Genomic DNA, 26,650 nt, shown 5'->3' on the forward strand with positions numbered 1-26,650 from the left:
AAGCAATGCAACCAAGGGAAATTGTAATAAATTAATATCATCAACTTTGGAGAGTAAATATTCTAACTTGGGTTGTAGATTTGGCTTCTGATAATGTTTACTTCAGCAGAATCTTCAGGGAAATTTAAAATAATGGCCGTCATCTGTACTTCTTTGAAGGTGTCGGACCATTCGCTCCACATCCGAAGAGCTTCGTCAGCGAACTAAAGTTGTGCTGGTAACTCTGGCCCTATATATATATCCCTAATGGACAGAGGTGGCGCTCTGATAGGTCCCTGCTCTAAGGTTGCGGGAGCAGTGGACTACTCCCTGATTACTTCTACAAAGATATAATGGTCCAACTCACTTGTCGGTGACCTTCAGCTTGTTGATTTGAATCCATCGCTTGAGACACGCCATTTTGGATTCTGCCTCCTTTGATTCAGCAGCAAAGTGGGACTTCCAAGCCACAGGTACTGTTCTGGGGGGAGGTTAAAAAATGTTTTCATATACTTAAACGGATGCACTTTCATGACATGAGATTTTGATTGACAAAAAAAAATATATATATATTCAAAAATACTTAATGACATCCGGGTCTCGGAAGTAGCAAAACATCCGCTGTCTTGCCGCGTCGCCATAGAGTGCATGAAAGTGACGGATCTCCATGTCCGTCATTGACAGGTCATCAATCTCCAATTCAAGCTAAAATACAGAAACAAACACTGAATGAATCATACATTTCATCTCAGTAAATCAATACACATCTGAGAGGAAAGATTAACTCATTCACTGCCATTCACAAATGTAGTCTGGAATTGAAAATACGACGTAAAGCGCCATTCCTGAATTTGTTCGGGTAGTTTTTTTCTTGTTTGGGTGCCAATAAAGCACGAGCCAGATCTCTGACAATTTTTTTTTTCACAAGGGGGCAACATTTCTATTTTTATTCCCATGTTAATAATACATTTGATTTCTAAGCACCTTTCAAAACTCTCAAGGTCACTTAACACACTCAACCGGGAACAACTCAAATAGATCAAGTTAGCTAGCTAGCTAATAGATAACTAATAATAATAATAATAATAATAATAATAATAATAATAATAATAATACATATGTTCGCACTTTGTTCCAACTTCAGCTGTTGTTAAAGCGCTATATAAACCAATATGTATGTATTGCATTGTATTTTGGACAGCCGCCCCCATTTCAAGCTCGTATAACTCCGGACCTATATAATTAAGGAATTAATTGTTTTTTTCCTCATAAAAGAAGAGAGTCTACGGTTTCTTACACTGTATTGAATGTTTATGTAGTTCTAAAACTCTGTGGGTCCTGGAATTCACGTGAGAATGACAAAAACCCTGGCACTGGATCTGACACATTTTTGCACATCTGGCAATGAATGAGTTAAAACAGGTCTGATAAACGGAAACACCTTTGTGTTTGATAAAAATGCAAAAAAAAAAAAAAAACAAGCACAGATACTGGGAAAGGAAACAAATAATTTTTCTCAGCACTGTCTATTTTTTTAATTTTATTTTTATTTTTTTAGAAATCGTAAGGAGCAACTCATAAATTAAAAAAACAAGTTCCGTTCCGACCAAACGGTCGTGAGTCAAAAATGGTTGTAAGTTGAAATCCATTCAAAATGTTGAATAGAGACTCGGAGGCTAAATGACTCGCAAACTCCGGTGCCATCACACGGTCGATTGCTGTGCGAGAGTGAGATGCTGGCTGGCTGGCCAAAATTGTCGGCGTAGAATTAACATTTTTAAAATAGGAGGTCGTAAGTACGGGTGGTCGTAAGTCGAGCTGGTCGCAAGTTGGATGTTACCTGTATCTTCTCAAAAGAAGCACATTGTACAGGAAAAAAAAATGTAATGACTTGGGGGCGGGGGGAAGTGAGAATATAAGAACAGTCATACTGTAAAAGAACAGAGATTGACAAAATTCTATTACAAATGACAAATATAAAATGTTAAAAAAGTATCGTATTTTCTGCAATATAAGGCGCACCTAAAAGAAAAGATTTTTTCAAAAGCTAACCATGTGCCTCATAATCTGGTGCGCGTTATGTATGGAAAACATTTTAAAATATGTCATTCGTTGAAGGTGCACCGCATTAAAAGGGGCACTCTATGTATGGAAAAGGTTTTTAAATACAGTAAAGTCTCGTTATATCGATATTCAAGGGAGTCCGAAAAAATATCGATATAACCGGGACTATCGATATATCCGACCCTGTTTGCATGTAATTTTCTCCGTGCGTGCATAGAAATAGTATCGATATAACCGGGACTATCGATATATCCGATATCGATATAACGAGACTTTACTGTATGTCATTCGCGGAAGGTGCCCCATATAATGCGGTGTACCCTATGTATGGAAAGGGTTTTTAAACGTGTCATTCATTGAAAGTGCCCCATATAATGCGGTGTACCCTATGTATGGAAAGGGTTTTTAAACGTGTCATTCATTGAAAGTGCCCCATATAATGCGGTGTACCCTATGTATGGAAAGGGTTTTTAAACGTGTCATTCATTGAAAGTGCCCCTTATAATGCGGTGCGCCTTATGTATGGATTTTTTTTTTGATATGTCATTCGTTGAAGGTATCCCTTATAATGTGGTGCACCCTATGTATGGAAAAGGAATTTAAATGTGTCATTCATAGAAGGTGCCCCTTATAATGCGGTGCACCCTATGCATGGAAAAGGTATTTAAATATGCCATTCATTGAAGGTGCCTCTTATAATGCGGTGCACCCTATGAATAGAAAAGGTTTTTAAATATGTCATTCGTTGAAGGTGCCCCTTATAATGCGGTGCACCTTATGTATGGAAAAGGTTTTTAAATCTGTCATTGGTCGAAGGCGCACCTTATATTCCAGAAAATACGGTAATAGCATCAAAAGTGTAGAGTAGTATTTTCCTCATACCCATTCGTACTGCGGCAGATCCAGGAGATCAGGTGTGTCCGTTACAAGGCCATACCTCTGACCCAAGATGGCCACCATCATATGACTACGATCCACTTCGGCAAGGCACAGCGAGGCGGCTCGGGCCGACTCTTCCTCCGTCACGCCCCAGCGCAGCTCCACTTCCTGTAGGTGGATGCAGTGCGGCGCAGCGCGACGGCGAAGGGCCGGGAAGACGCTGCGCACCAGGATGTCGCGCTCGGCGTGCATGTCGCGGAAGGTGGACGAGATAAAGACGCGAAAGCTGCGCCACCTTTGGACAGATCGGTGAGATCATGACGGACAAAGTTTGCATGCAAAAAATATATATTTTTTTCACATTTATATTAATATTACATTCATATCGTCTTTTAATTCCAGCGATGACATCTTTTTTTTTCAAATGACCTTTAAATTGGTCTCTTCTATTATTTTACCATTATTCTAACCAGAGTAACGACTTCACTATTTATTTGTATTTTTAAATGTAAATATATTTTCATTATTCACTTTTTATTAAAGCACACCAATATTTATATATAATTTCCTTGTCATAAAAAAAATGCTGATACTTTATAATATATATATATATATATATATATATATATATATATATAAATATAACATAAAATACTGATTTTTGATTCCCTTCCCATCTTGACTCAATTTTATACAACCCACTTTTACCTTTGTTTTTTAGGTAAAACATTCATTTTAATCTTAATCTTGATGATATTCATTAAATTACCGTATTTTCTGCACTATAAAGACGGCCTAAAAGAAAAGATTTTTGCAAAAGATGACCATGCGCCTTATAATGCGGTGCAGCTTATGTATGGAAAAGGTTTTTTAATATGTCAATCATTGAAAGTGCCCCTTATAATGCGGTGCACCCTCTGTATGGAAACATTTTTTTATGTCATTCATTGACGGTTCCCCTTATAATACGGTGCACCCTCTGTATGGAAACATTTTTTTTTATGTCATTCATTGAAGGTGCCTCTTATAATGCGGTGCACCTTATGCATGGAAAGTTTTTTTAAAATATGTCATTCGTTGAAGGTGCCACTTATAATGCGGTGCACCTTATGTATGGAAAAGGTTTTTTAAATAATAAATTCATTCGTTGAAGGTTCGCCTTATATTCCATAAAATACAGTACATTATTTTAACTATTAAAATCAACAATGTACTAAATTGTATTATATTCATTGTAAATATATGAAATTAAATTATTCAGTATTTATTTAATTTAACTGGACTTATGTAGGGAGTTATTAAATTATGTTATTCAGCAATTTGGTTTTAAAATGACAAGAAATTGTTTTCTCCATTTTTTTTTGCCTTTTTAAACCTTATTTCTTTTATTTTATTGGTGTGCTCCAATATTTTATTAGGCCTTTTTTTATTTATTTATTTTATAACAAATTACAATGATTAAAATGATCTTACCTAAATTGTTTTTTTTTTATTCGGATTTATGCTTTAAGTTTGAAATACTTTTTCATTTATCTATTTTAACACATTTGAATGATGAATATGATCTTCCCTAAATTGTTGTTTTTTTGTTTTTTTTTTTTCGGATTTATGCTTTAAATTTGAAATACCTCGACTTGGGGAAGGTTGGAATGGACACCAGGCTGTTGGTGGCGTCCAAATCTTTTGCTTCTGCTGGCGGTGGGACATTGTACACTTTGTCCAGATGCTCCACGTGGTCCAGCAGCCTGGATGAGCCTCGCTCAGCCACAAATCTGATTTCAAAATGGACATAGAGCATAAAAAAAATGTATGGAGGTTTAGTCATTACTTAATGAACTCATTCACTGACATTTCCGAATAAAATCAATATGTATTGTATTTTGTACAGCCGCCCTCATTTCAAGCTCATATAACTCCAGACTGATAACTTAGGAATTAACTCTTTTTCTGATGATAGAAGAGAGTCTATGATTTTTAACGCTGTATTGAATGTTTATGTAGTCCTAAAACTCAATATTCTGTGGGTCCTGGAATTCAAGTGACGATGACAAAAACCCTGGCACTGGAGTGGACACATTTTTGCAGTGAATGAGTTCAGAAGCCCTGGTCAATAACGCTTTTACCTGAGAATTTGTTCACTGAAGCCATGCAGATAGACCTGGTTCCTGTCAGAGGATTTTTTGTGGGACATTCTACAAGAAAGAACTCATTTTAGGAATATACAAGATTCTGTTTGTCATTTGTAAATAAATACAAATAAAATGATCACGCCGGTCTGTGTAAGCTCTCAGTTGTACAGGAGTGGTCCATCGATGAGAAGGTTTCTTCAGCCGTCATCTGTACAAATTTGAAGGTGTCGGATAAGAAGCGAAACGTCCGACACCTTCAAACAAGTACAGATGACGGCTGAAGAAACCTTCTCATCGATCACGCCGGTATGTTATGCATCACCTATCCAACATGGCGAGTTCAACATAGAGGCATTTGTTGCCCGTTTCCTTCCTGTAGTTCTTGATTGTCCACTCCAGATCAATGTCAATGTAACACTCAGTCAGAAAAACAATGTTTTCCACCTGAGAGAAAGAAAGAAAGAAAGACAACTTGCATCAATAACTGATGTGAAGCAGACAATCCATTTTAAAACCTGATTCTTTCAAAGTTCTTTTTTAAAACTCATTTATTAGTGATTTGAAAAGCATGACATGGCGTGCCATTCCCGAATGTGTTCAGGTTTTAGTTTTTCTTGCGGGAGTGCTACTGGTACGCTAAGTCACACAAACGAACACCTCGTTCGTGTTTTGTTGATTATCTCATTCTTCTGCTCGACCGTAATTTTTTTTTGCGTACTCTTGGGCTTAACACTAGCCTGTAGTGGGGTCTTTTTCAGTCCCATAATAGCAAAAGTACTCCACTCCATAACGAACCACGTCTGCACTCAAAGAAAGGAAGTGACAAACACTCGTCCGCCAGCCACCGTGGCGCTTTTCCACCGTGTGGTTTGGTGTTCGTCCGCCGAAAACTAGTTCGGATGCCATGACTATATTCTCGAGAATTTAATGTTTGTAAGGCGAAAAGTTCGTGAGCTAAAGCGTTCATAAGCCGAGGTATCATTGTATACAGAATATATATACAGTAAAGTCTCGTTATATCGCTATTCAAGGGAGTCCGAAAAAATATCGATATAACCGGGACTATCGATATATCCGATATCGATATAACGAGACTTTACTGTATATAATAAAGTCTCGTTATATCGATAGTACTGCTTATTACGATACTATTTCTATGAACGCAAGGAGAAAATTTACATGCCGCAGGATTGGCTATATCGATAGTCCGGTTATATCGATATTTTTTCCGACTCCCGAGAATAGCGATATAACAAGACTTTACTGTATATATATATATATATATATATATATACACAGTAAAGTCTCGATATATCGATATCGGATATATCGATAGACCCGGTTATATCGATATTTTTTCGGACTCCCTTGAATATCGATATAACGAGACTTTACTGTATATATATATATATATATATATATATATATATATATATATATATATATATATATATATATATATATATATATATATATATTTTTTATTGTTTCATTCTGACTAAGTAACGCAAACCCTTCAGAGCATCAACTACCATATTTCTGTCTCATTGGAGTGAACATTTGATAGCATACCTTATTTTCCTGAAGGATCCGGTGGATGTAAATGCTCATTGGAAGCTGGTCGTCTCTGGACTTGCTTTTCAATGCCTAAGAGAGAAGAATAACGAACCAACTGGCTCAAGTCGGTCCGCGTCGTTCCATTCGTGTCTCGTCTTTGACGTTTGCTCTACCTTGATTTGCTGCATGACACTTCGCACGTTATCCAAAAGAATGTCGGATTTCAGATGCGCTTCTTCGTAATTCGCATAATCCAGCAAAAAGACGCGGGCATCCTCGGAACTGTTGGCGATCATCAGTGAAAGCAGAACGATAACCTCTAGCATCTGAGGGGAAAAAAACATGCACGTTTTAAGGGGGTAAATATATATTTTATCATATTCCTTGATAGCTGTTTCACATAAAATCTTTTTTTAATGCGAGACCAAAAATCTCTTACAGAAGGCAAGTGGTCATCTTCACTCTTTTTCTTTTTATTCTTCTTGTCATCATCTTCCTCTTCCTCCGCATTTTCTTCATCTTCCTCTTCCTCCGCCTTTTCTTCATCATCTTCATCTTCTTCTTCTTCTTCATCCTCCTCTTGCTCCAACTCAGGTGGAAGACAGAAGTCAAGATTTTTGCTCCAGGCCCGTTGATTGTCCATGTTGATGTTGATTAAGATGACGGTGCATCCCGGCAGTGGCGGGATGTTGTAGCGACACGATATCTGCACTGCTGTCTCCAGGGCTTTTCGGTAACGGTCCAGCAGGCTGACGACCTTTTCCTCAAGACTTGCGGAGCCAGAAGAAAAAAAAAATGATTAGAAAATAAATACAGTGATACCTCGGTTTACGAACCCCTTGGCATATGAACTTTTAGGTTTACAAACGTTACATTTATGAAATTTTTACCTTGGCATACGAACTAGTTTTCGGGATACACACAGAGCGCCACAATGCGTGATGTGTCGTTGGCGAACGAGCCCGTTCTCCTAACAAGAAAATGGCAGCCGACTGTTTTTGTCCTCTATTCCCCGCCCCCAGTCTTCGGTGTTAGAGCCACGTGATTGGTCAAGAACGCAGCAGTAAGAGGGGGGGGGGTTTACAGACAGAGAGACAGTGAGGCCGTTCTCCCCCAAAAAAATGGCACCCGCCTTTTTTTTGTCCTCTATACCCCGTTAAAGCCACATGATTGGTCAAGAACGCAGCAGTGGAGGGGAGTGGGGGGGAGTTAAACAAAGAGACAGGCAGACGACACAGAGAGTGATAAAATGGATAGAAAACAGTGAAATGTGGACTCGTTTCAACTTTGATAAAAAGTTCAAAAGCTGAGTGTAGACTGGAAGGTTAAAATATCCCATCAACCCAGCTAAACAGAACACAATTGATGAGGAACAAGGTAAAATTATCGCAGAGAAAGCACCTACAAGGGATCATTCCTCAAGATGGTGAAATAAGAAGACTACGTTCCTAATCAAGTGTTTAATGCTGATGAAACCGGTCACACAAAGGTAAATAAAATGACTTTATTATACAGTACAGTTTATTTTAATTATAATACCGTAGCACATTTATTATACATAAATTAGGGTATATTCTGTGTAGTTTTAAGGCTTAGAAAATTAGAAAATTATGTTTTATGGGGACCGGGAAACGGATTATTCTCATTTTAATGGTTTCCTATGGGAAATTATTTTTTGGGATACACACTTTTTGCCTTACTCACTCTGTCTGGGAACCAATTAAGTTCATAAGCCAAAGTATCACTGTACTTTGCAAATATGCCAATACATGCATGCCAACCATGACTATGCGTATAATACAATTCAGTAGTAGAGCGTCAAATTTCTCCATTGCGAGACGAATAAAGGTACATCCAATCCAATCTATGCACATTTGGCAGTGAACGAGTTAACTGCAAACTGGTTCATCAATAAAGTTAGTTCATCCAAATGCTATTCCGTCAACAAGTGCTCAGAAATAAGTTAGCGTGTAAACATTCGCCCGATTTCCATTTTGTCAGGTGCAATCAGAACCAAGTCATTTCTTTGTCATACTTGGCCTTTGCGAGCAGATCCTTCTTCCTGCGGTAAATCCGGTAGACAAAAGGCACGCCCAGCGCCACTCGGAGACGGCGTCTGCTGGCCGACTCCCAGTCCAGGCGGCGGAAACGTTTGCTCTTCGGGACCTGCTCGAGGATGTTCTTCAGGATCGTGTTGTTGGAGGAGGTTTGCAGCTTTGCTGCGTGATTCATTTGGTCTGTTTAGAATCAGAATCAGAATCAGAATCAGAATCAGAATCATCTTTATTGCCAAGTATGAAGAACACACAAGGAATTTGTTTCCGGTAGAACACGCTGCACTAGCATGGAAATACTGACATTGAAAGATGATGTCTCGTAATTGCCGTATACAGGTAACATCCGACTTACGACCACCCGTACTTACGACCATGACCTCCAGACCCTATTTTTAACATTTTTTATTATACGCCTGGCACTGTAACGCGCTAGCAGGCCGGCAACGTGTACGTCAATTTTGATTCCGAGTCTCTATTCAACATTTTGAATGGATTTCGACTTACAACCATTTCGACTTACGACCGTTTGGTCGGAACGGAACTCGGTCGTAAGTCAGATGTTACCTGTATAAATTATCCTCCAGGATGGATGAAATACCTTGGTAATTTCACTACAAATTTACACTTTATGCTTCATATTCCAAGTAACATGAAATGAACATTGAAAAATAAACATGGACAAAAAAAATGGATGACTCACAAAGACTGCGAAGCTCCATGATGACTTTGTAGGCAGACAGGAAGCGGAAAGGGAACTGTCGGCTCTGAAGGACTGCTTTCTGTTACCAAATCATGACAGTTTGTTAGCTTGATGTGTCCCCAAAGACCAATATTTCTTTATCAAGTAGGTTGATGTTTAAAAAAAATATATATATATATATATCTGACTTTATTGGTGAGTCTGCTGATGATCTTCTGGTGATGTGTCATACTGATGCCTTGTCTGATCATGTTCCTCAAGTTCCTCAACATGGCCATGAAGGGCAGCGACTTATTGTCTGGATTGAAAATAAGTAAACAGCTATGTGGGTAAGAAGACAGGTGTCAAAGGCATGGCCCGGGGGCCCAATCTGTCCCGCCACATCATTTTATTCGGCCCGCGAAAACAAATCAAGGATTTCAAGTGCCATGATGCTGAAGTCTGAACCAAAATTTCAAATTGTCGTATTAAACCACAATAAAAGTCATGATATTTTACTTTAAAATTGAAAACGAGTTATTCAATAATTTGGTGTGCGCTCTGTATGGAATATATGGAGGGGATTAAACATTTTCATTCATAACGGCCTGCCGAGAAGAAACCGCAATTATGTCGCCTATGTCTCCAGGATCCAGTTGTCAACACAAATATGATTTAACATAGATACATTGACAGAATTTGTTTATTTTTTTTCATATCCTTGTTATTTATTAAGTCATTCACTGCCAAAAATGTGTCCACTCCAGTGCCAGGGTTTTTGTCATTTTCAGTCAAATTGCAGGACACGCAGAATATTGACTTTTAGGACTACATAAACATTTAATGCAGTATAAGAAAACTATTTTCTTTCATCAGAAAAAAAAGCATTAATTCCCAAGTTATATGGGTCTGGGGTTATCTGAGCTTGAAATGGGGGCGGCTGTACAAAATACAATACAATAGATATTGATTTATATAGCGCTTTAACAATATTTCGGGAATGAAATGTTCAAAAATTCAGGAATGGCAGCGAATGAGTTAAGTGACTGGAATGAGGTTTGATGGTTAAGAAAACAAAATAATAAATAACAATACCAATAAGTTTCTCCCAGGTGGCGGCCTTGTTGCCTTCCTGACTGAGCAGACGCTCCCACGTTTCTGCGTCCTTGAGCTTCATCCTTTGACCCGCCCTTTCCCGCTCCCAGTCGCCCTTTAGACCGCTGACGGTGAACGCCTTGTGATCTGCGGGATACCTACAAGGAAACATAAAACTTTAGTGCTAAGTCTGTCTCATTTGCATAATTATAAACAAATCTTACTTTTTGCCCAAGATGGCCATGACATGCTCGGCTGGTTCTTTGATGTGAAGCTTTTTGATCATCTTCTTTATGTTGAATTCATTTTGCTTTTTATCCACAGTCTTTTTGGCGTCCAGTTGTAGCTACACACCCGCACAAAAGCCGACATAAATCACACATAAATATATATAAAATTCCACGATTGTACTTTTTGATGTATTTTTTTTTAACTTACATATTTTTGCAGTATGGTCGCGTTGGATCGGAGCATGTTGCTCCACTTTTTCAGATCTGCGTCGCTTGGTTTCTGCAGAGCATATATTGTTCATTTAATGGAAAGGAGTTTTTTTGGGTGGTGTCATTTACAATGAGAAAAAACATAATGAATACATACAAAGTCTCATTTGAATGTAAAACAGTAAATACAGTGATACCTCAGGTTACAAACTTAATTGGTTCCCGGAAAGTGTGCGTAAGGCGAAAAGTTCATCTGCCAAACATTTATTTCCCATAAGAAACCATTCAAAATGAGAATTTGGTAATTTCACTACAAATTTACACTTTATGCTTCATATTCCAAGTAACATGAAATGAACATTGAAAAATAAACATGGACAAAAAAAATGGATGACTCACAAAGACTGCGAAGCTCCATGATGACTTTGTAGGCAGACAGGAAGCGGAAAGGGAACTGTCGGCTCTGAAGGACTGCTTTCTGTTACCAAATCATGACAGTTTGTTAGCTTGATGTGTCCCCAAAGACCAATATTTCTTTATCAAGTAGGTTGATGTTTAAAAAAAATATATATATATATATATCTGACTTTATTGGTGAGTCTGCTGATGATCTTCTGGTGATGTGTCATACTGATGCCTTGTCTGATCATGTTCCTCAAGTTCCTCAACATGGCCATGAAGGGCAGCGACTTATTGTCTGGATTGAAAATAAGTAAACAGCTATGTGGGTAAGAAGACAGGTGTCAAAGGCATGGCCCGCGGGCCCAATCTGTCCCGCCACATCATTTTATTCGGCCCGCGAAAACAAATCAAGGATTTCAAGTGCCATGATGCTGAAGTCTGAACCAAAATTTCAAATTGTCGTATTAAACCACAATAAAAGTCATGATATTTTACTTTAAAATTGAAAACGAGTTATTCAATAATTTGGTGTGCGCTCTGTATGGAATATATGGAGGGGATTAAACATTTTCATTCATAACGGCCTGCCGAGAAGAAACCGCAATTATGTCGCCTATGTCTCCAGGATCCAGTTGTCAACACAAATATGATTTAACATAGATACATTGACAGAATTTGTTTATTTTTTTTCATATCCTTGTTATTTATTAAGTCATTCACTGCCAAAAATGTGTCCACTCCAGTGCCAGGGTTTTTGTCATTTTCAGTCAAATTGCAGGACACGCAGAATATTGACTTTTAGGACTACATAAACATTTAATGCAGTATAAGAAAACTATTTTCTTTCATCAGAAAAAAAAGCATTAATTCCCAAGTTATATGGGTCTGGGGTTATCTGAGCTTGAAATGGGGGCGGCTGTACAAAATACAATACAATAGATATTGATTTATATAGCGCTTTAACAATATTTCGGGAATGAAATGTTCAAAAATTCAGGAATGGCAGCGAATGAGTTAAGTGACTGGAATGAGGTTTGATGGTTAAGAAAACAAAATAATAAATAACAATACCAATAAGTTTCTCCCAGGTGGCGGCCTTGTTGCCTTCCTGACTGAGCAGACGCTCCCACGTTTCTGCGTCCTTGAGCTTCATCCTTTGACCCGCCCTTTCCCGCTCCCAGTCGCCCTTTAGACCGCTGACGGTGAACGCCTTGTGATCTGCGGGATACCTACAAGGAAACATAAAACTTTAGTGCTAAGTCTGTCTCATTTGCATAATTATAAACAAATCTTACTTTTTGCCCAAGATGGCCATGACATGCTCGGCTGGTTCTTTGATGTGAAGCTTTTTGATCATCTTCTTTATGTTGAATTCATTTTGCTTTTTATCCACAGTCTTTTTGGCGTCCAGTTGTAGCTACACACCCGCACAAAAGCCGACATAAATCACACATAAATATATATAAAATTCCACGATTGTACTTTTTGATGTATTTTTTTTTTAACTTACATATTTTTGCAGTATGGTCGCGTTGGATCGGAGCATGTTGCTCCACTTTTTCAGATCTGCGTCGCTTGGTTTCTGCAGAGCATATATTGTGCATTTAATGGAAAGGAGTTTTTTTGGGTGGTGTCATTTACAATGAGAAAAAACATATTGGATACATACAAAGTCTCATTTGAATGTAAAACAGTAAATACAGTGATACCTCAGGTTACAAACTTAATTGGTTCCCGGAAAGTGTGCGTAAGGCGAAAAGTTCATCTGCCAAACATTTATTTCCCATAAGAAACCATTCAAAATGAGAATAATCCGTTCCCAGATCCCCATAAAACATAATTTTTTACTAAATAAGCCTTAAAACTACACAAAATATACATTATTTTATGTATAATAAATGTGCTATTGGGTTGTAATTAAAAAATAAACTGTACAGTATAATAAAGTCGTTTTATTTATCTTTTTGATGGTCGTTGATGTAGTTGCCTCTTGATGATATCCGAGTGAAGTTGCTGTGCTTTCTCGGCGATAATACCCTCACTCACAATGTCCCCCGCTCGCTGCTTTTCGTTAATCCAAATCAACAGAAGTTTTTCAACCTCTTCTATTGCCGTTGCTTAGACAACACAGAAACACCCTTAGCCACACGTACCAATGGTCGACTTAGCATACTGGTACTGGGACGCTAAGTCACACAAACGCACAAATCGTGTTTTTCGATCTTCTTCTGCTCGACCGTAATTTTCTTTTGTGTCCTCTTCAGCTGAACAGTAGCCTTTGGTGGGGTCTTTTTTTTTTGGTCCAATAATAGCAAAAGTACTGCACTTGATAACAAACCACGCCTGCACTAAAAGGAAGGGGGTGTGGAAAACTAGTCTGCCAGCCACCGTGGCGCAATTCGGCCGTGTGTGGTTTGGTGAAAATGAGTCTGTCAGCCACCGTGACGGTGTGTGGTTTTGTTTGTCCGCCGAAAACTAGTTCGTTAGCCAAGATTATATGCTCGCAAATTTCAGATTCCTGAGGCGAAAAGTTCGGGAACTAAAGCATTCGTAACCCGAGGTATTCGAAATCATCACAATCCAGCGGTGATTGCAAATTAATGTCAATGTCATCGTTTCCATAAGCGGGACATAAAATGATCATGAGAAGTGATGACAGCAAATAGCATACCTTGCCGGCGCGCCTGTTGCGGTTGTGCTTACAGCGGTGCTTGCGCGTGTTGTACTTGGCCAGCTGGTACTCACTAAACTGCTTGAACTTGTCCGTCATGGCCTTTTTCAAGCACATCGGTAACGAGCGGCTAAAGCACTGGAAAGTGAGTTAAAAGATGAGATGTCAGCCCAGGTCGGAAAGGTCACCACCGATCCAGGGGGGGGGGGGGGGTCAACCTACCGTGCTGTAGATGCGCACAATCTCCAGCCAGTCGGACGGCAGCTGGACAGCGGCGCAGAAGTAGCGGCGCACGTGGCACTTAGTGGATGGGTGATTGGCGGCGAGGGCTAACAGGAAGTTGGCGGTGATGCGGATGTTCAATTCTTGCCTTGTATACAGCGCCACCTCGAGAAAGAGAAGCGAAAACAAATTAGAGTCCATGAATGACACATTACGCCGGGTACATGCATATTCATGACGTGCATGTCAACTCTAGGCCTTCAGTAGTGCTGTAAAAAACGTGTCCTTTGACTATAAAGTGCTTAGAAATTAAATGATTATTATCGTTATCATTATTATTATTATTATTATTATCACACCAGGAAGCATTAGAATGAGGATGCCCTCATTTTTGAATTGTATTCAATCTGTCGCGTTCTGTAATCTTCGTACCTTGAGAACAAACTGAGGGTCGAATACAGCAATGCCCTTCACCAGGTTTGTGATTTTGGTCCACACACTCTCCTTAGAGTCCCAGTCCTTCTGACCCGGTGTCGTGCTCTTGTGGACCAGGGAGCAGCACACAGCATTCAGCAGGAGATACTGATGGCACACAGTATTAAAAATAAATATATAAATAACAGATTGAAAAGCTATGGAGGTGACCATATTTGGACCGTGAAGTATATGGGTAGATTTTTGCCTTGTACAGATGCTCCTCACCTTACGAACAAGATACGTTCGGAGCGGTCGTTCGTAAGGTGAATTTGTTCGTAAGTTGCTTCAGTGCTTTATTTTGTATGGAATGTATGTTGAGGTCAAACACTGAACGGGGAAGTATAAAACACAGACGCTCTAAAAGTCGTAAAATAAATTCACACCTACTGTAGTACACAATATCCTTGGGTCTGACACGTATGTGCCAGCAGCCATTATTTTTTTACTATGCATCGCGTCCTCCTGGAACGTCACCTATGACGAGGGATTTCCTCCCCCGCCCGCATACTCTACGCAGCCAATTGCAAGCGAGCTTGGCCGGAAAAAGGTGTGCAGTGTAAAATTTAACTTACAACATCTCTGTCCAAACAGTTTTCGACATACTGTACCCGCAGAAATATTCGTATGTACCTTGACGACAATGAAGTAAAAATCTTAGCGAAAGAAAATAGACGGTTTGAAAGGGGAGTAAAAGAAGCTATTTTCGTAAAACAGCTAAATCCTTCACTAAATCACCATGGTGGAGTGAGGTTCATTTGGATTGTTAGGCAACTTCTTAGGCAACATGGCAAATGGGGCAACAAGGTCAGTCGTAGACCTCATACTCAGGCAGGACAATAGAAGTAATCAGTCAGGACAATAGAAGTAATCAGTGTAGCTGCAGGGAGTAGTCCTCTGCTCCCCCCAACCTGAGAGCAGGGACCAATCATAGCAGAGTCTGGGCAGTAGGGATATATATAGGGCCGAAACTACCAGCAAAAAGACTTTAGTTCACTGACGAAGCCTCTTAGATAAGAAGCGAAACGTCCAACAGCTTCAAAGAAGTACAGATGACGGCTGAAGAAACCTTTTCATTGTTCGTATGTACCGTTATTCGTAACTCGAATGTTCGTAAATTGGGGAGCGTCTGTAATGTGTGATTTTTCATCTTGCATCTCCTTACCTTCTTATCCGTGATCTCCTCTTCAATCTGCTGCTTATCACGGACGACCTCGGCGTATTCCTCACGCCTGCTGGCCACTGTTTGTTCCTCTTCCTGCTGTTCCGATATTTGCATCTCTCTGACTTGGGGTAAAACCATTTCCTCCTCACTTTCTTCTTCGTCCTCAAGTGACATTTGATCATCTTCATCGGTATACACCTGAAGCCAAACAAAAAAAAAACACCAAAATGTACTTGCTTGCTTGGGATTAAAAACATTAATTGTGGAATTATGTCCTGCTAGTTAGCAGGATGTAGTGCAAAAAGTACACAAACACTCAACAGTTGGATGTGTACAATCACAAGTTTAAAAAATGTTAAATTAAAATTCACCTTTAAAAGTTTGTATTGCATTTTAGGTTAATCCTGAAATTTCTCCTAAAAGCCCAGTCAAGGTATCACTGGTATTCACTTACCAGGCTTGTTTCTTCAAAAGAGCAAGGCTTTGTTTCTAATATGTCATCTCCGCATTCATCATCCTTCTTCTTACCTCCTTCCGTTGGAAGGAAAGAAGGCAGCTGGGAAAACTTAGAGAGGAGATCGCTCCCGGCTAAGGAGGTGGCGAGGATAGAGTTAGTAGTGGATGGAGTAATCGAGGCGAGACACGAAGAGGTCAGAAGGGCGTTTTGGGTATTGAGGAGCGGTGAAGAGATGGAGGATGAGGAGGTGGGGAGGAGGCTGGAGGAAGTAGACGTCAGCCCGGAAGACTGCAGGGAGGTACTTGGCAATAAGGAAGACGCCTGCGTCAGGAGCCTGTTCTCCAGACAGGGCGGGACGTAATTGGAGGATAAACTGCACCCGCTCGTGGAACAGGCCATGTTTGTTTGCAAATCCAGCGCTCTCATGCCTGAATGGAAATAAGTCAATCAAGTTGACACAACATGACACACAGATTAAACGAATGGTTTAAAATTCCTCAATTGAGCAAACACTGGAAGACAAGAGAGAAGGGCGTGTTGATAACATAGATGACACACCCACATATCCATAAAATGGGAACGACGTCTACTTAATCACCTAAAAACGTCGGCACAGCGGTAGAGGTGTTTTTTAAGAGTTGACTGTAATCATTCAGACGTGTTGTGTACAACCAAATTCACAACTGGTGTTTTTAAACTTTATACACACAAAACATGTAGATACACTTGACGACCATTAAGAATACTGAGGTGAACCAAACACTCGAAAAAAATCACCGTAACAGTCATAAAAGTTTTCTGGTCTTTTGGATGCTTTTACCTTGTTCAAAAATATATTGTCGTCCAAATTAGTAAGCGTTTATTTTAATCAAAAACGGCTTAAATAGTAGACACACAAGTTGACATAAGACAAACAAGCACGGCAAGTAATTAGGAGTCAATCACACATTGGGTGGGACTGTTGTGGCGGCTTAACAGTGAGCAGTCGGTACACGGCAATTAATTCAAGAACAAAAAAAGAAACAAATGGATCGAAACTGCACCTGTTTTATGTAAATGCGTAATGTCAGCGTCGACAAGTCGGTTGTGTCAGTCGAGGAGCGAGGCTCGTTCCATCGAAGCATTAACTTGATCTACTTTTCCTGTAAATGTCCTCATGCGGCCCAGACGTTTGTCTCGAGGGCGTCGATTGGCTGACGTCGGCCAGCTGTTTCTGTCGAAGGCGCTGATAGGCCAGTGGATTGTTCTGATGTCTATAGCCTCGCGCTGATTGGTTAACATGATGGCTAATTTTACCGTAATCCTTCGTGTTCGGCGTTTGTCGTTTTGGAAATCGCTCAAAATTCTGTTAAAAACAAACTAAGATTTAATGGGGAAGAAAGGAAAAAAATCCATACGTGGGGATGATTTTACATGGGGCGATTCAGTATGAGATAGTAATCATGTCGTCAAACACTGTATAATACAGTCGCAGTTGACACACAGTTCAAAGCAGGAAACGAGGGCGCTCTCTATTTCCGCTGCAGCAAAGAGAACCAGTACGTCATAAAAGAAAGGAAAATGTGGACTGGAAGGACAAACTAAGACCAGCTTTTAAAGTCGCTCTCCAACGTCGGTTGCCAAGCAGCTGCTGGAGGGCTTCTTTTGCAGACGAATACGCCGCGCTTGAAAGGGTCGAGTCGAGGTCGTTTGTTGACTTGTTTCAAAAGGATTCGATAGCTAGGCTAGCCAAGTTCCAGCAACCGCCCGCCCGCTACGCGATGGGCACGAGAGCGAGCCGTCTGCAAGAAGACCCGGTGCCGTCCACTCTCGGGAAGGACGGCGCCGCCAAGCGGGATTCGTACCGGCGGCCTCGCTGTGCCAGACCCACCAGCCTCATGGTGGATTTTTCGGGCAGCTTCGAAGACACTGAGGTAAACCGCAGCCGCTCGGAGGAAGGGAGCGACTCCGATCTGGCCCAGCATGGTGCGAGCGCGGACGGCAGCCCGGCCGACCACCACGGCATCACGGCTACCATGAGTCAGGCGTCCCCGGAGGACGACAACCGCAGCGAGGGCAAGGAGGACTGCAACACAAGCCCGGAGTCTTCCGCCAACGCGGATCACCAGCCCGGAGACGTAACAGGCCGCACGCCCCACCGCACTTTTTCGGAGCGGTTGCCCGGAAATCGACACGCCGTAGGGCGCAGCGTCAGTGCCAGTTCGGCCCGGGTTCGGGGGACCCACCAGCGGCCGGTGTCTGAGGCTTGGATCGGCCTGTATCGAGTCAACAATCGCCATGGCAGTAAGTCAATTGAGATGAAAGAATGTCGAGCTCGACTGGATTTATTTTCATTCATATCAGTGAAAGAAAAATATCGCAAGTCACGAGGCCATCATTGACGACAATTGGATTGGATTGGATTGGATATGCCTTTATTAGTCTCACAGTGGAGAAATTTACATTTCACAGCAGCAAAGTGATGAAAGGAATGAAAGTAGAAAAACGAAATACATGAGCTGCTGGAAAGGCAGCCACTCTCGCGGCGCCGTCTTGAAGTCAAAAGAAGAAGATTTAGGATATTTATCAACCTACGTTCAATCAAGGGAATATTGTGTCTGTTCAAGCCACAAATCTGCGTTTTGTACGAGACAATGCAGAGATGCAGAATCGGTAGAGCTTCATTGTTGGTTTGATTTAATCATGATTATTTTTTTACTTTCAGAGCAAACAAGGCAGGCTAAGTGAGTGAGTAAACCTGTGAATAACTTGGCTTTTTTTAGACAAATAAAACGACTTTATTATACCGTAGAGTTTATTTCTTTAATTACAATACTATCGCACATTTATTATACATAAAATAAGGTATATTTTGTGTGGTTTTAAAGGACAACCGACATCAGTAGGCAGCCTCAGCAAGTGCTCTCATGAGCCTTGCTTTTTTTGGTTGTTTTTGTCTTGTCTTGTGTTTTCTTTTGTCACTTTGTGTTGTTGTACATCGTGTGGAACGGATACAGATTGTTTTTCAGCATTTTTGACCACGACATTCATCAAGGAGGAGACTGTGCTGAGCGGTTGCGCCTTTTCGGCAGCATGAATATGCCAGTACTGTTTTTGAATGGGAGGAATGTCGGAGCCATTCGACTGCCATCGCTGGACACCAAAGGGGCCATTGTGCTTTTTTTGCGCCCGTAATGGGCAGCATCTTCACAGCCCCGCTTTGTTTAGCGGAAAGGTCAGTGCCGTTGGACGGTCTGCGGCTGGATGGATGCATGGCTGGAGGAACCCGCAATAAGAAGAAAGGAGCGTCAGCGCAGAGCGCCGATGCGTATGTGGAACTGTTGCGGCTTGGAATTGAAGCAGATTTATGTGGAACAGGAGATGTGAGACAATCTCTTTTCGTCAATGGATGCTACAGCTGCGTGTTTGCTTTCAACATTTAGCTTGTAGTCGACGTGCACATTCCACCATGATGTCCCTGATCCACTGGTGGAAAGACGCTTTGATCCTCTCCTCTTTCATCTAGAACTGTTTCATGTCATCACAAAGAGGGTACAGCAAGTCCTGAAGAATGAATGTCTCTCTGTGTCTTTGTTTTGTCATATTGTCTCTATGCTGTCATATTATTTGTTATTTAGTTTTTTTTTTTTTTTGTTCTTTTGACTTCAAGACGGCGCCGCGAGAGTGGCTGCCTTTCCAGCAGCTCATGTATTTCGTTTTTCTACTTTCATTCCTTTCATCACTTTGCTGCTGTGAAATGTAAATTTCTCCACTGTGAGACTAATAAAGGCATATCCAATCCAATCCAATCATTTTTTTGTTTCGTAATTGACATCAGAAAAATGTTTTATAGCATCTAAAATACCCCAAAAAACGCAGGCTGATATTTGTAGTCAACTACTTCAAAATGACCCCGAAAATGGTGAGTTTCAGAAGGTCCCGCCCCCTTGTTCGTGAAGTCACGCCAGGACGTCTTGCCTTGCTCTCGAATCAAAAGAATGGCTTCAGATTCGGAGAAGATACTTTCTTGTTCCTCATCCAGTTTTAAATATGATTCAAATAGTTCTGAAGAGGAAAGCATAAATGTTTGCAATCGATTAAAGAAGTCCTTCTGTCTCATTTTGAGGCGCCTGGACTCCAATGTAGCGCCCAGAAAATGCACAAGATGGCTGAAAATGGGCTGATTTGTCTGCTGGGAATTTGTGTCAACTAGTATCAAATAGTAGTCTTGGTGCAACACACAACGATTCACCATAGCGTTATTTATGTGTTTTCCTTCTAATTTCGCCATCAACACGAAGTTTTCAGACCAAACAAAGTACCCAAAATGCATTGTGTGCCGCTTCTTGGTCAGGGGGGTTTCAGACGTGACGTCAGGCAGCGTCATCAACTCGAAAACAAGACTTCCTGAATATTCAGCGTGAGTCTTAAAACATAAAATATAGTTGTATGCCATGGAATCTTTGTAAAATGCGCTCAGTAGAAGTCATTTGAAGTGATTTTACAAATTATGGACACAACTTGTCCCGAGGCGTCGGTTGTCTTTTAAGGCTTAGAACATTAGAAAGTAGAAAATTATGTTTTATGGGGACCTGGGAACGGATTATTCTCATTTTAATGGTTTCCTATGGGAAATTGATTTTTGGGATACACACTTTTCGCCTTACACACTCAGTCTGGGAACCAATTAAGTTCGTAAGCCAAGGTATCACTGTATCGTCTATGTCAAAGTATCTTTCGCCAACTACTTTATCCTGTGTGTGTCTTGTGTGTGTGCTTACGCTCGCAGATATCCGCTGTCCTTTCTGCTCCAAGCCATTCCCGGGCGGTCGCATCGAAGATCACCTGTTGAGCTGCCTGACGTCTCCGCCGCTTCCCTACAACAGTAAGTTTTGGGTGTACTCTTGACACCCTCACCCCGAATTGGAGCCAAATCGTTCACCGCGACCGCCTTGCCTGCAGCGGATGTGCTGAACAAAGACAGCGGCGAGTGTTCCATCTGTCTGGAGGATCTGGTGCAAGGCGAGACTATCGCCAGGCTGGCGTGCCTCTGCGTCTACCATAAGAGGTAAAATGACTTGCTTTTGATTTGAAACAGTGAGTGATGACACCCCCTCCCCCCCAACTCACACAGTGCTAACTATGCTAATTCATGCTAATTAGCTGTCCGGCTAACTTTTAACACACAATTTTGGTGTTTCGCATGAAGAACCGATACTGTCCGGAGATCACAAACACGGAGATGCTATTCTTTTTTTTTAGTGTTATATATTTTAGTCAAATGCAAAACACCAATAAAAATGACTTAAAGTGTGCTGAAACTGCAAAAAAATGAACCCGGAAGTGACCAGTTACAGAAGTCCCTGCCCCCAGTTCGTGACGTCACCCAAAGACGTCTTGCCTTGCTGGAAAAACAAAACAATGGCTTCAGATTCGGAGAATATGCTTTCTTGCTACTCATCCAGTTATGAATATGATTCAAATAGTTCTGAAGAGGAAAGCATACATGTTTGCAATCGATTAAAGAATTTATTCCGTGCCATTTTGAGGTATCTGGGGGCGGGAAATGTAGCACCAAAAACAGGCAGAAAATGGCGACAAAGCTCCGTTTAAGGAATTAATCAGCCCGTTTCCACAGGCTGATTAATTCCTTACACGGAGCTTTGTCGCCATCTTCTGCCTCTTTTTGGTGCTACACGAAGTTTTCAGACCAAACAAAATACAGCAAAATGCATTGACGTGATGGAAGGGCTGCAACAATGTGTCCTTTTTTCGGTCAGGGGCGTTCCTTCAGTGACGTCACGTACGGACTCGTCACCAACTCAAAAACAAGACTTCCTGAATATTCAGCGTGAGTCTTAAAACGTAATATATAGCTATATGTGGCGGAATCTTTGTAAAATACGCTCAGTAGAAGTCATTGGAAGCCATTTTATAAATTATGGACACAACTTGTCCGGGGACGTTGGTTGTCCTTTAAAATTAAAGATTTTTTTTTCCTGTTGCAAAGCACATGGTTGTTCTTATCACCTCCGATAATTTTTTTTTCAAGCCCTATTACACGAATTATAAAAGAGTTGTCTTGGTTTTTAAACCGCTCTTGAGGTTTTCGTTTCCTCGTTATTGGATCACAGGAAATGTTTATGCGGTTAGGCAATGCACATGTGCACATCAAGGCAGAGTTACATCACGTGAACCTGACATGAGCCTGCGCGCCGACGCAGATGTCAAAAGTTTCGCACAAAAAAAAAAAGTGACTAATTGGAACAAAGCATATGTGAAAAGGCGCGGTCTGTTTTTTGACGCCGTTTGCAATGAAATACTGATGAAATAGAGATACACGCCTTTTAGTATGTTGTCGTTTGGAAACATTGCCGAAAAGGCGCAACCGTTCAGCACAGTCTCCTCCTTGAAGAATGTCGTGGCCAAAAATGCTGAAAAACAATCCGTATCCGTTCCACACGACGCATAACAACATAAAGTGATAAAAGAAAACACAATCACAAGACAAAAACAACAAAAAAAGCAAGGCTCATGAGAGCACTTGCTGACGGCTGCCTACTCGGGCGCCATCTTGAAAAAAAAAACCAATAATAATAATAAAAATACTACTACTACTACTATTAATAATAATACTGAGAGCAGGGACCTATCATAGCAGAGTCCGGCACCGCCACATCTGAACAGTAAGGATGTATACATATATGGGGCTAAAACGACCAGCAAACATTTTAGTTCGCTGACGAAGCTTCTTGGATAAGAAGCGAAACGTCCAACACCTTGAAAGAAGTACAAATGACGACTGAAGAAAGCTTCTCATCGAAAGCCACCTTAACCAATTCCTATCTGACCGCAGCTGCATCGACGCATGGGCCAAGGTGAAGCCCTGCTGCCCCGAGCACCCTTCAGACTGACACTGAGGTCACGTGACCTCACCCGCAATGACTCAGGTAGGGTTGTCATTCTTTGACTGTTTTTTTTTTTCAATGTATGAGCAATCACTATTTCAATTCAATCAAATTTCAAATATTCGTAAAAAGCATGCAATAAACCTCCCTGTCAATCAGGCATCACAATGTGGTGTTAGATCATCTGTTTAACTCATTCACTGCCACATAATGTGTAAAAATGTGTACACTCCAGCGCCAGGGTTTTTGTCATTGTTACTTGAATTCCAGGACCTACAGAATATTGAGTTTTAGGACGACACAAACATTCAATGCCGCATAAGAAAACTTGGACTCTTCTTTTATCAGGAAAAAGTTAATTCCTAAATTATATGGGCTTGGAGTTATATGAGCGTGAAATGGGGGTGGCTGTACAAAATACAATGCAATACATATTGGTTTATTTTATTTAACAACAGCTGAATCTGTAGCAAAGCGCTAACATGGACAAAAGGCAAATGCTGCCCCCTCAAGGAAGGGGGAAAACACTGCCAGACGTCTGACCAGTGCTTTATCGGTACCCAAGCATGAAAAAAAAAAATTGAGAATGGCGCTCTCCGTCATATTTTCAATTCCTGAATAAATTCATGAATGGCAGTGAATGAGTTAAAAAATACTACTACAGGTTGATTGCTTATTTTGATATTTTATTCATTTACAAAGAGCTACATTTTGCCAAATTGTGCTATCTATCTACCGATCCGAATAGCGAGATAGCTAGATAGCTATCTCGCTATTCAGATAGCTAATAGCTAGCTCGCCAGCGAAATAGCTAATATGTTTCTTCAAGATTGCATCTAATATATAGGTAACCAGATATATAGCAAATAGAGAGATGGCTAGCTAGCTAGCTATAGAATAGAGCTAAATATGAAACGGTTTTGCACATTTACATTTGCACAGTATACAGTTGACAGTTTTATTTTGTTATGCTCAGAATATCTTGTTTTCTATCCTTTCACCCCCCCACCCCATCCCCTTTCAATTGCTGCTGTGGACTACAAATTTCCCCATTGTGGGACGAATAAAGGTTTTCTGATTCTGATAATATAATTATATAAAAATAAGCTCTATTTGCTCGCTAGCTAGCTAGCTAGATAACTAGCTAGCTAGAGAGCAAATACAGAGCTTATATAGAATATAATTATATAAAAATAAGCTCTGTATTTGCTCTCTAGCTAGGTAACTAGCTAGCTAGAGAGGAAATACAGAGCTTATATAGAATATAATTATATAAAAATAAGCTCTGTATTTGCTCTCTAGCTAGCTAGCTAGATAACTAGCTAGCGACAGAGCAAATACAGAGCTTATATAGAATATAATTATATAAAAATGAGCTCTGTATTTGCTCTCTAGCTAGCTAGCTTCATAACTAGCTAGCTAGAGAGCAAATACAGAGCTTATATAGAATATAATTATATAAAAATAAGCTCTGTATTTGCTCTCTAGCTAGCTAGCTAGATAACTAGCTAGCTAGAGAGGAAATACAGAGCTTATATAGAATATAATTACATAAAAATAAGCTCTGTATTTGCTCTCTAGCTAGCTAGCTAGATAACTAGCTAGCTAGAGAGGAAATACAGAGCTTATATAGAATATAATTATATAAAAATAAGCTCTGTATTTGCTCTCTAGCTAGCTAGCTAGTGACAGAGCAAATACAGAGCTTATATAGAATAGAATTATATAAAAATGAGCTCTGTATTTGCTCTCTAGCTAGCTAGAGAGCAAATACAGAGCTTATTTTTATATAATTCTCTTTAATTCTATACTCCATTTGAACACCGTCATCCTTATTTTTCGTACTGTCATTCTTTGGTCCTCACAGGAGACCACATGCCAACTCTCTCTCCTTATGAAAAAAAAAAATGGAACATGTACGTCAACCCATAAAGAAGCGCCAGGCGGCGGCACCGACCGACCTCTCGTAGGTCCAGAACATTTCGCAACAAAATGAGAAGATTAAAAAAAAAAAAAAAAAAAAAAAAGACAATGGCTGCTTTTTTGGGGGGATTTGACCCCCTCGCTTCACCGGGGTTGATGGCATCCTGTGTATTTTTTGGAGTAAAAGTGTTATGACTATGAGGGGGGGGGGTGGTTGCTACGGGGGTTTAAGTGTTATCATTTTGGTTGGTTAGTGCTCCCTTTAGCGCTGATGGTTCGCGCCCATCTGAGCACTTTTTCTGTCCCTCAAGGATCCGCCCCCAGTCCCCTTTCTTTTCTAGCTTTCTTAATTCAGTTGCTTTCGAGTGCTTCACAATAAGGATGGACTGCAAATGAGTGAGTGTTTAATGTGAATTACCCACAATTCTCAGTTTGTTTTGTTACACAAGTGGCAAATGGTACTGCTTTTTCAAGCCCGGAAATATTCTACTGGTTGTCAATTTTTTTTTTACATTTTTCGCCCCACATCCACATTTTCAGGAGTCGGATTTTTGTTGCCGTTTTTGGGACTATGGGACGTATCAGCTTTAAAAAAAAAAGACGCCGCTACCCTTTTTTTTTTTTTTTTTTTTTTTAATAATGCCAAGTATTCTAAAGTATGATATCATCATAACAATGATTATAAGTCAACAGCTCGATGTATGACTTTGTTTTCAAGCCTTTATCTATGTGTGATCTGCCTTTGCCTGGTTAGGGTTGATTTTTAGGGGAAAACTATCCTCCCTCTGGTGTCTAAAGCCATTTGAGTATTTATTCAAGGTCCAAGTACAAGTACGCGCTACTACTCGTGCCATATTTGACTTAAAAAACATTAATTGGGTGAACTATATGCCCATATTCTAGTATGTCTCATGAATGGGGGGAAAAAGGCATAGCTACTCGTGGTAACTAAAAATAACATCATAAAAATGTAGATACATTACAAATGATACATTTGATCATAATAAATAGATTTGTTTTAATAAAAAATGTTTATAGTAGAAAAACGTGGACCATACGTTTTTCATCCATTTGTATTATTTCTTCGATAAACAAAAAAAATATTATTAAAAAAATCTAATTAAGATAATCTAAATTGTCCTACTTCCGAGGATGAAGCACATCCATCCGAATAAATACTCAAAACGGCTTTTTTTCTCAGAATTGGGCTCCTTTGCTGAGGTGCTACAACTCGTCCTACCACTAGGGGGCAGCCCTGTGCATGTTTAAAAAAAAAAAAAAAACTAATCATGCCAAACTCAGTGTGAGTACGTGCGTGCGCGTGCCCGCAGACGCCTATATGGAGAGGCTCATTCGATGTTACATTTGATGTGTTGATAATTTATGACGTGTAAACTTCTTGAGGTGTGCGTGTGTATGTTTTCCCAAAAGTGGGCCGGGCACGATCCCAAGCCCCGCCCCCTACTCATTTTAATTCCCTTCTCAAGCTGTGTGGTGCAATACCTCAAATTTTTACCAATGCTAATTATAAAAAAAAAGCTCGGTGTGTGTGTTTGTGTGTGTATGTGTG

General features: G+C 40.3%; 2 protein-coding genes across 4 annotated transcripts in view; one reads left to right on the plus strand and one right to left on the minus strand.

Moving 5' to 3' along the window:
• The window catches only part of tep1 (telomerase-associated protein 1), a 42,592-nt gene extending 25,138 nt beyond the window's left edge, over positions 1-17,454 (minus strand). The window contains exons 1-21 of one of the 3 annotated variants that reach the window (XM_089007495.1): positions 17,314-17,454; positions 16,268-16,698; positions 15,814-16,011; positions 14,607-14,756; positions 14,175-14,339; positions 13,953-14,090; positions 12,792-12,863; positions 12,577-12,698; positions 12,353-12,510; positions 11,467-11,576; positions 11,279-11,357; positions 8,644-8,827; positions 7,048-7,378; positions 6,782-6,934; positions 6,624-6,698; positions 5,374-5,495; positions 5,046-5,114; positions 4,551-4,694; positions 2,926-3,217; positions 563-684; positions 347-460 (exon numbers count right to left, since the gene is read on the minus strand). In XM_089007495.1, the coding sequence (XP_088863621.1) occupies positions 347-460; positions 563-684; positions 2,926-3,217; positions 4,551-4,694; positions 5,046-5,114; positions 5,374-5,495; positions 6,624-6,698; positions 6,782-6,934; positions 7,048-7,378; positions 8,644-8,827; positions 11,279-11,357; positions 11,467-11,576; positions 12,353-12,510; positions 12,577-12,698; positions 12,792-12,863; positions 13,953-14,090; positions 14,175-14,339; positions 14,607-14,756; positions 15,814-16,011; positions 16,268-16,696 (3,227 nt within the window). In that variant the 5' untranslated portion in view covers positions 16,697-16,698; positions 17,314-17,454. Of the gene's footprint in view, positions 1-346; positions 461-562; positions 685-2,925; positions 3,218-4,550; positions 4,695-5,045; positions 5,115-5,373; positions 5,496-6,623; positions 6,699-6,781; positions 6,935-7,047; positions 7,379-8,643; positions 8,846-9,365; positions 9,445-9,553; positions 9,664-10,439; positions 10,598-10,663; positions 10,786-10,877; positions 10,946-11,278; positions 11,358-11,466; positions 11,577-12,352; positions 12,511-12,576; positions 12,699-12,791; positions 12,864-13,952; positions 14,091-14,174; positions 14,340-14,606; positions 14,757-15,813; positions 16,012-16,267; positions 16,699-17,313 lie in introns of those variants that run through there. The other 2 variants (XM_089007493.1, XM_089007494.1) reach the window with 2 other exon arrangements.
• A 205-nt stretch (positions 17,455-17,659) lies between these two features.
• On the plus strand, positions 17,660-26,647 carry LOC148891194 (uncharacterized). Its single transcript, XM_089007505.1, has 5 exons — positions 17,660-18,553; positions 21,039-21,134; positions 21,212-21,317; positions 23,106-23,199; positions 25,025-26,647. Exons 1-4 carry the CDS (start codon positions 18,031-18,033, stop codon positions 23,161-23,163), a joined length of 783 nt encoding a protein of 260 aa, XP_088863631.1. The 5' UTR covers positions 17,660-18,030; the 3' UTR covers positions 23,164-23,199; positions 25,025-26,647.
• Positions 26,648-26,650: the final 3 nt, after the last annotated feature.

Source organism: Hippocampus bargibanti, linkage group LG11 (genome assembly GCF_051943395.1).
Source record: "Hippocampus bargibanti isolate YZ-2025 linkage group LG11, ASM5194339v1, whole genome shotgun sequence".
Lineage (NCBI taxonomy): Eukaryota > Metazoa > Chordata > Actinopteri > Syngnathiformes > Syngnathidae > Hippocampus > Hippocampus bargibanti.

Coding starts and splice junctions, on each gene's coding strand:
- LOC148891194 (XM_089007505.1), top strand. CDS start 18,031: ATGGGCACGAGAGCGAGCCGTCTGCAAGAAGACCCGGTGCCGTCCACT. Junction 18,554..21,038: donor AGTCAACAATCGCCATGGCA/GTAAGTCAATTG, acceptor TTACGCTCGCAG/ATATCCGCTGTCCTTTCTGC. Junction 21,318..23,105: donor CTCTGCGTCTACCATAAGAG/GTAAAATGACTT, acceptor ATCTGACCGCAG/CTGCATCGACGCATGGGCCA.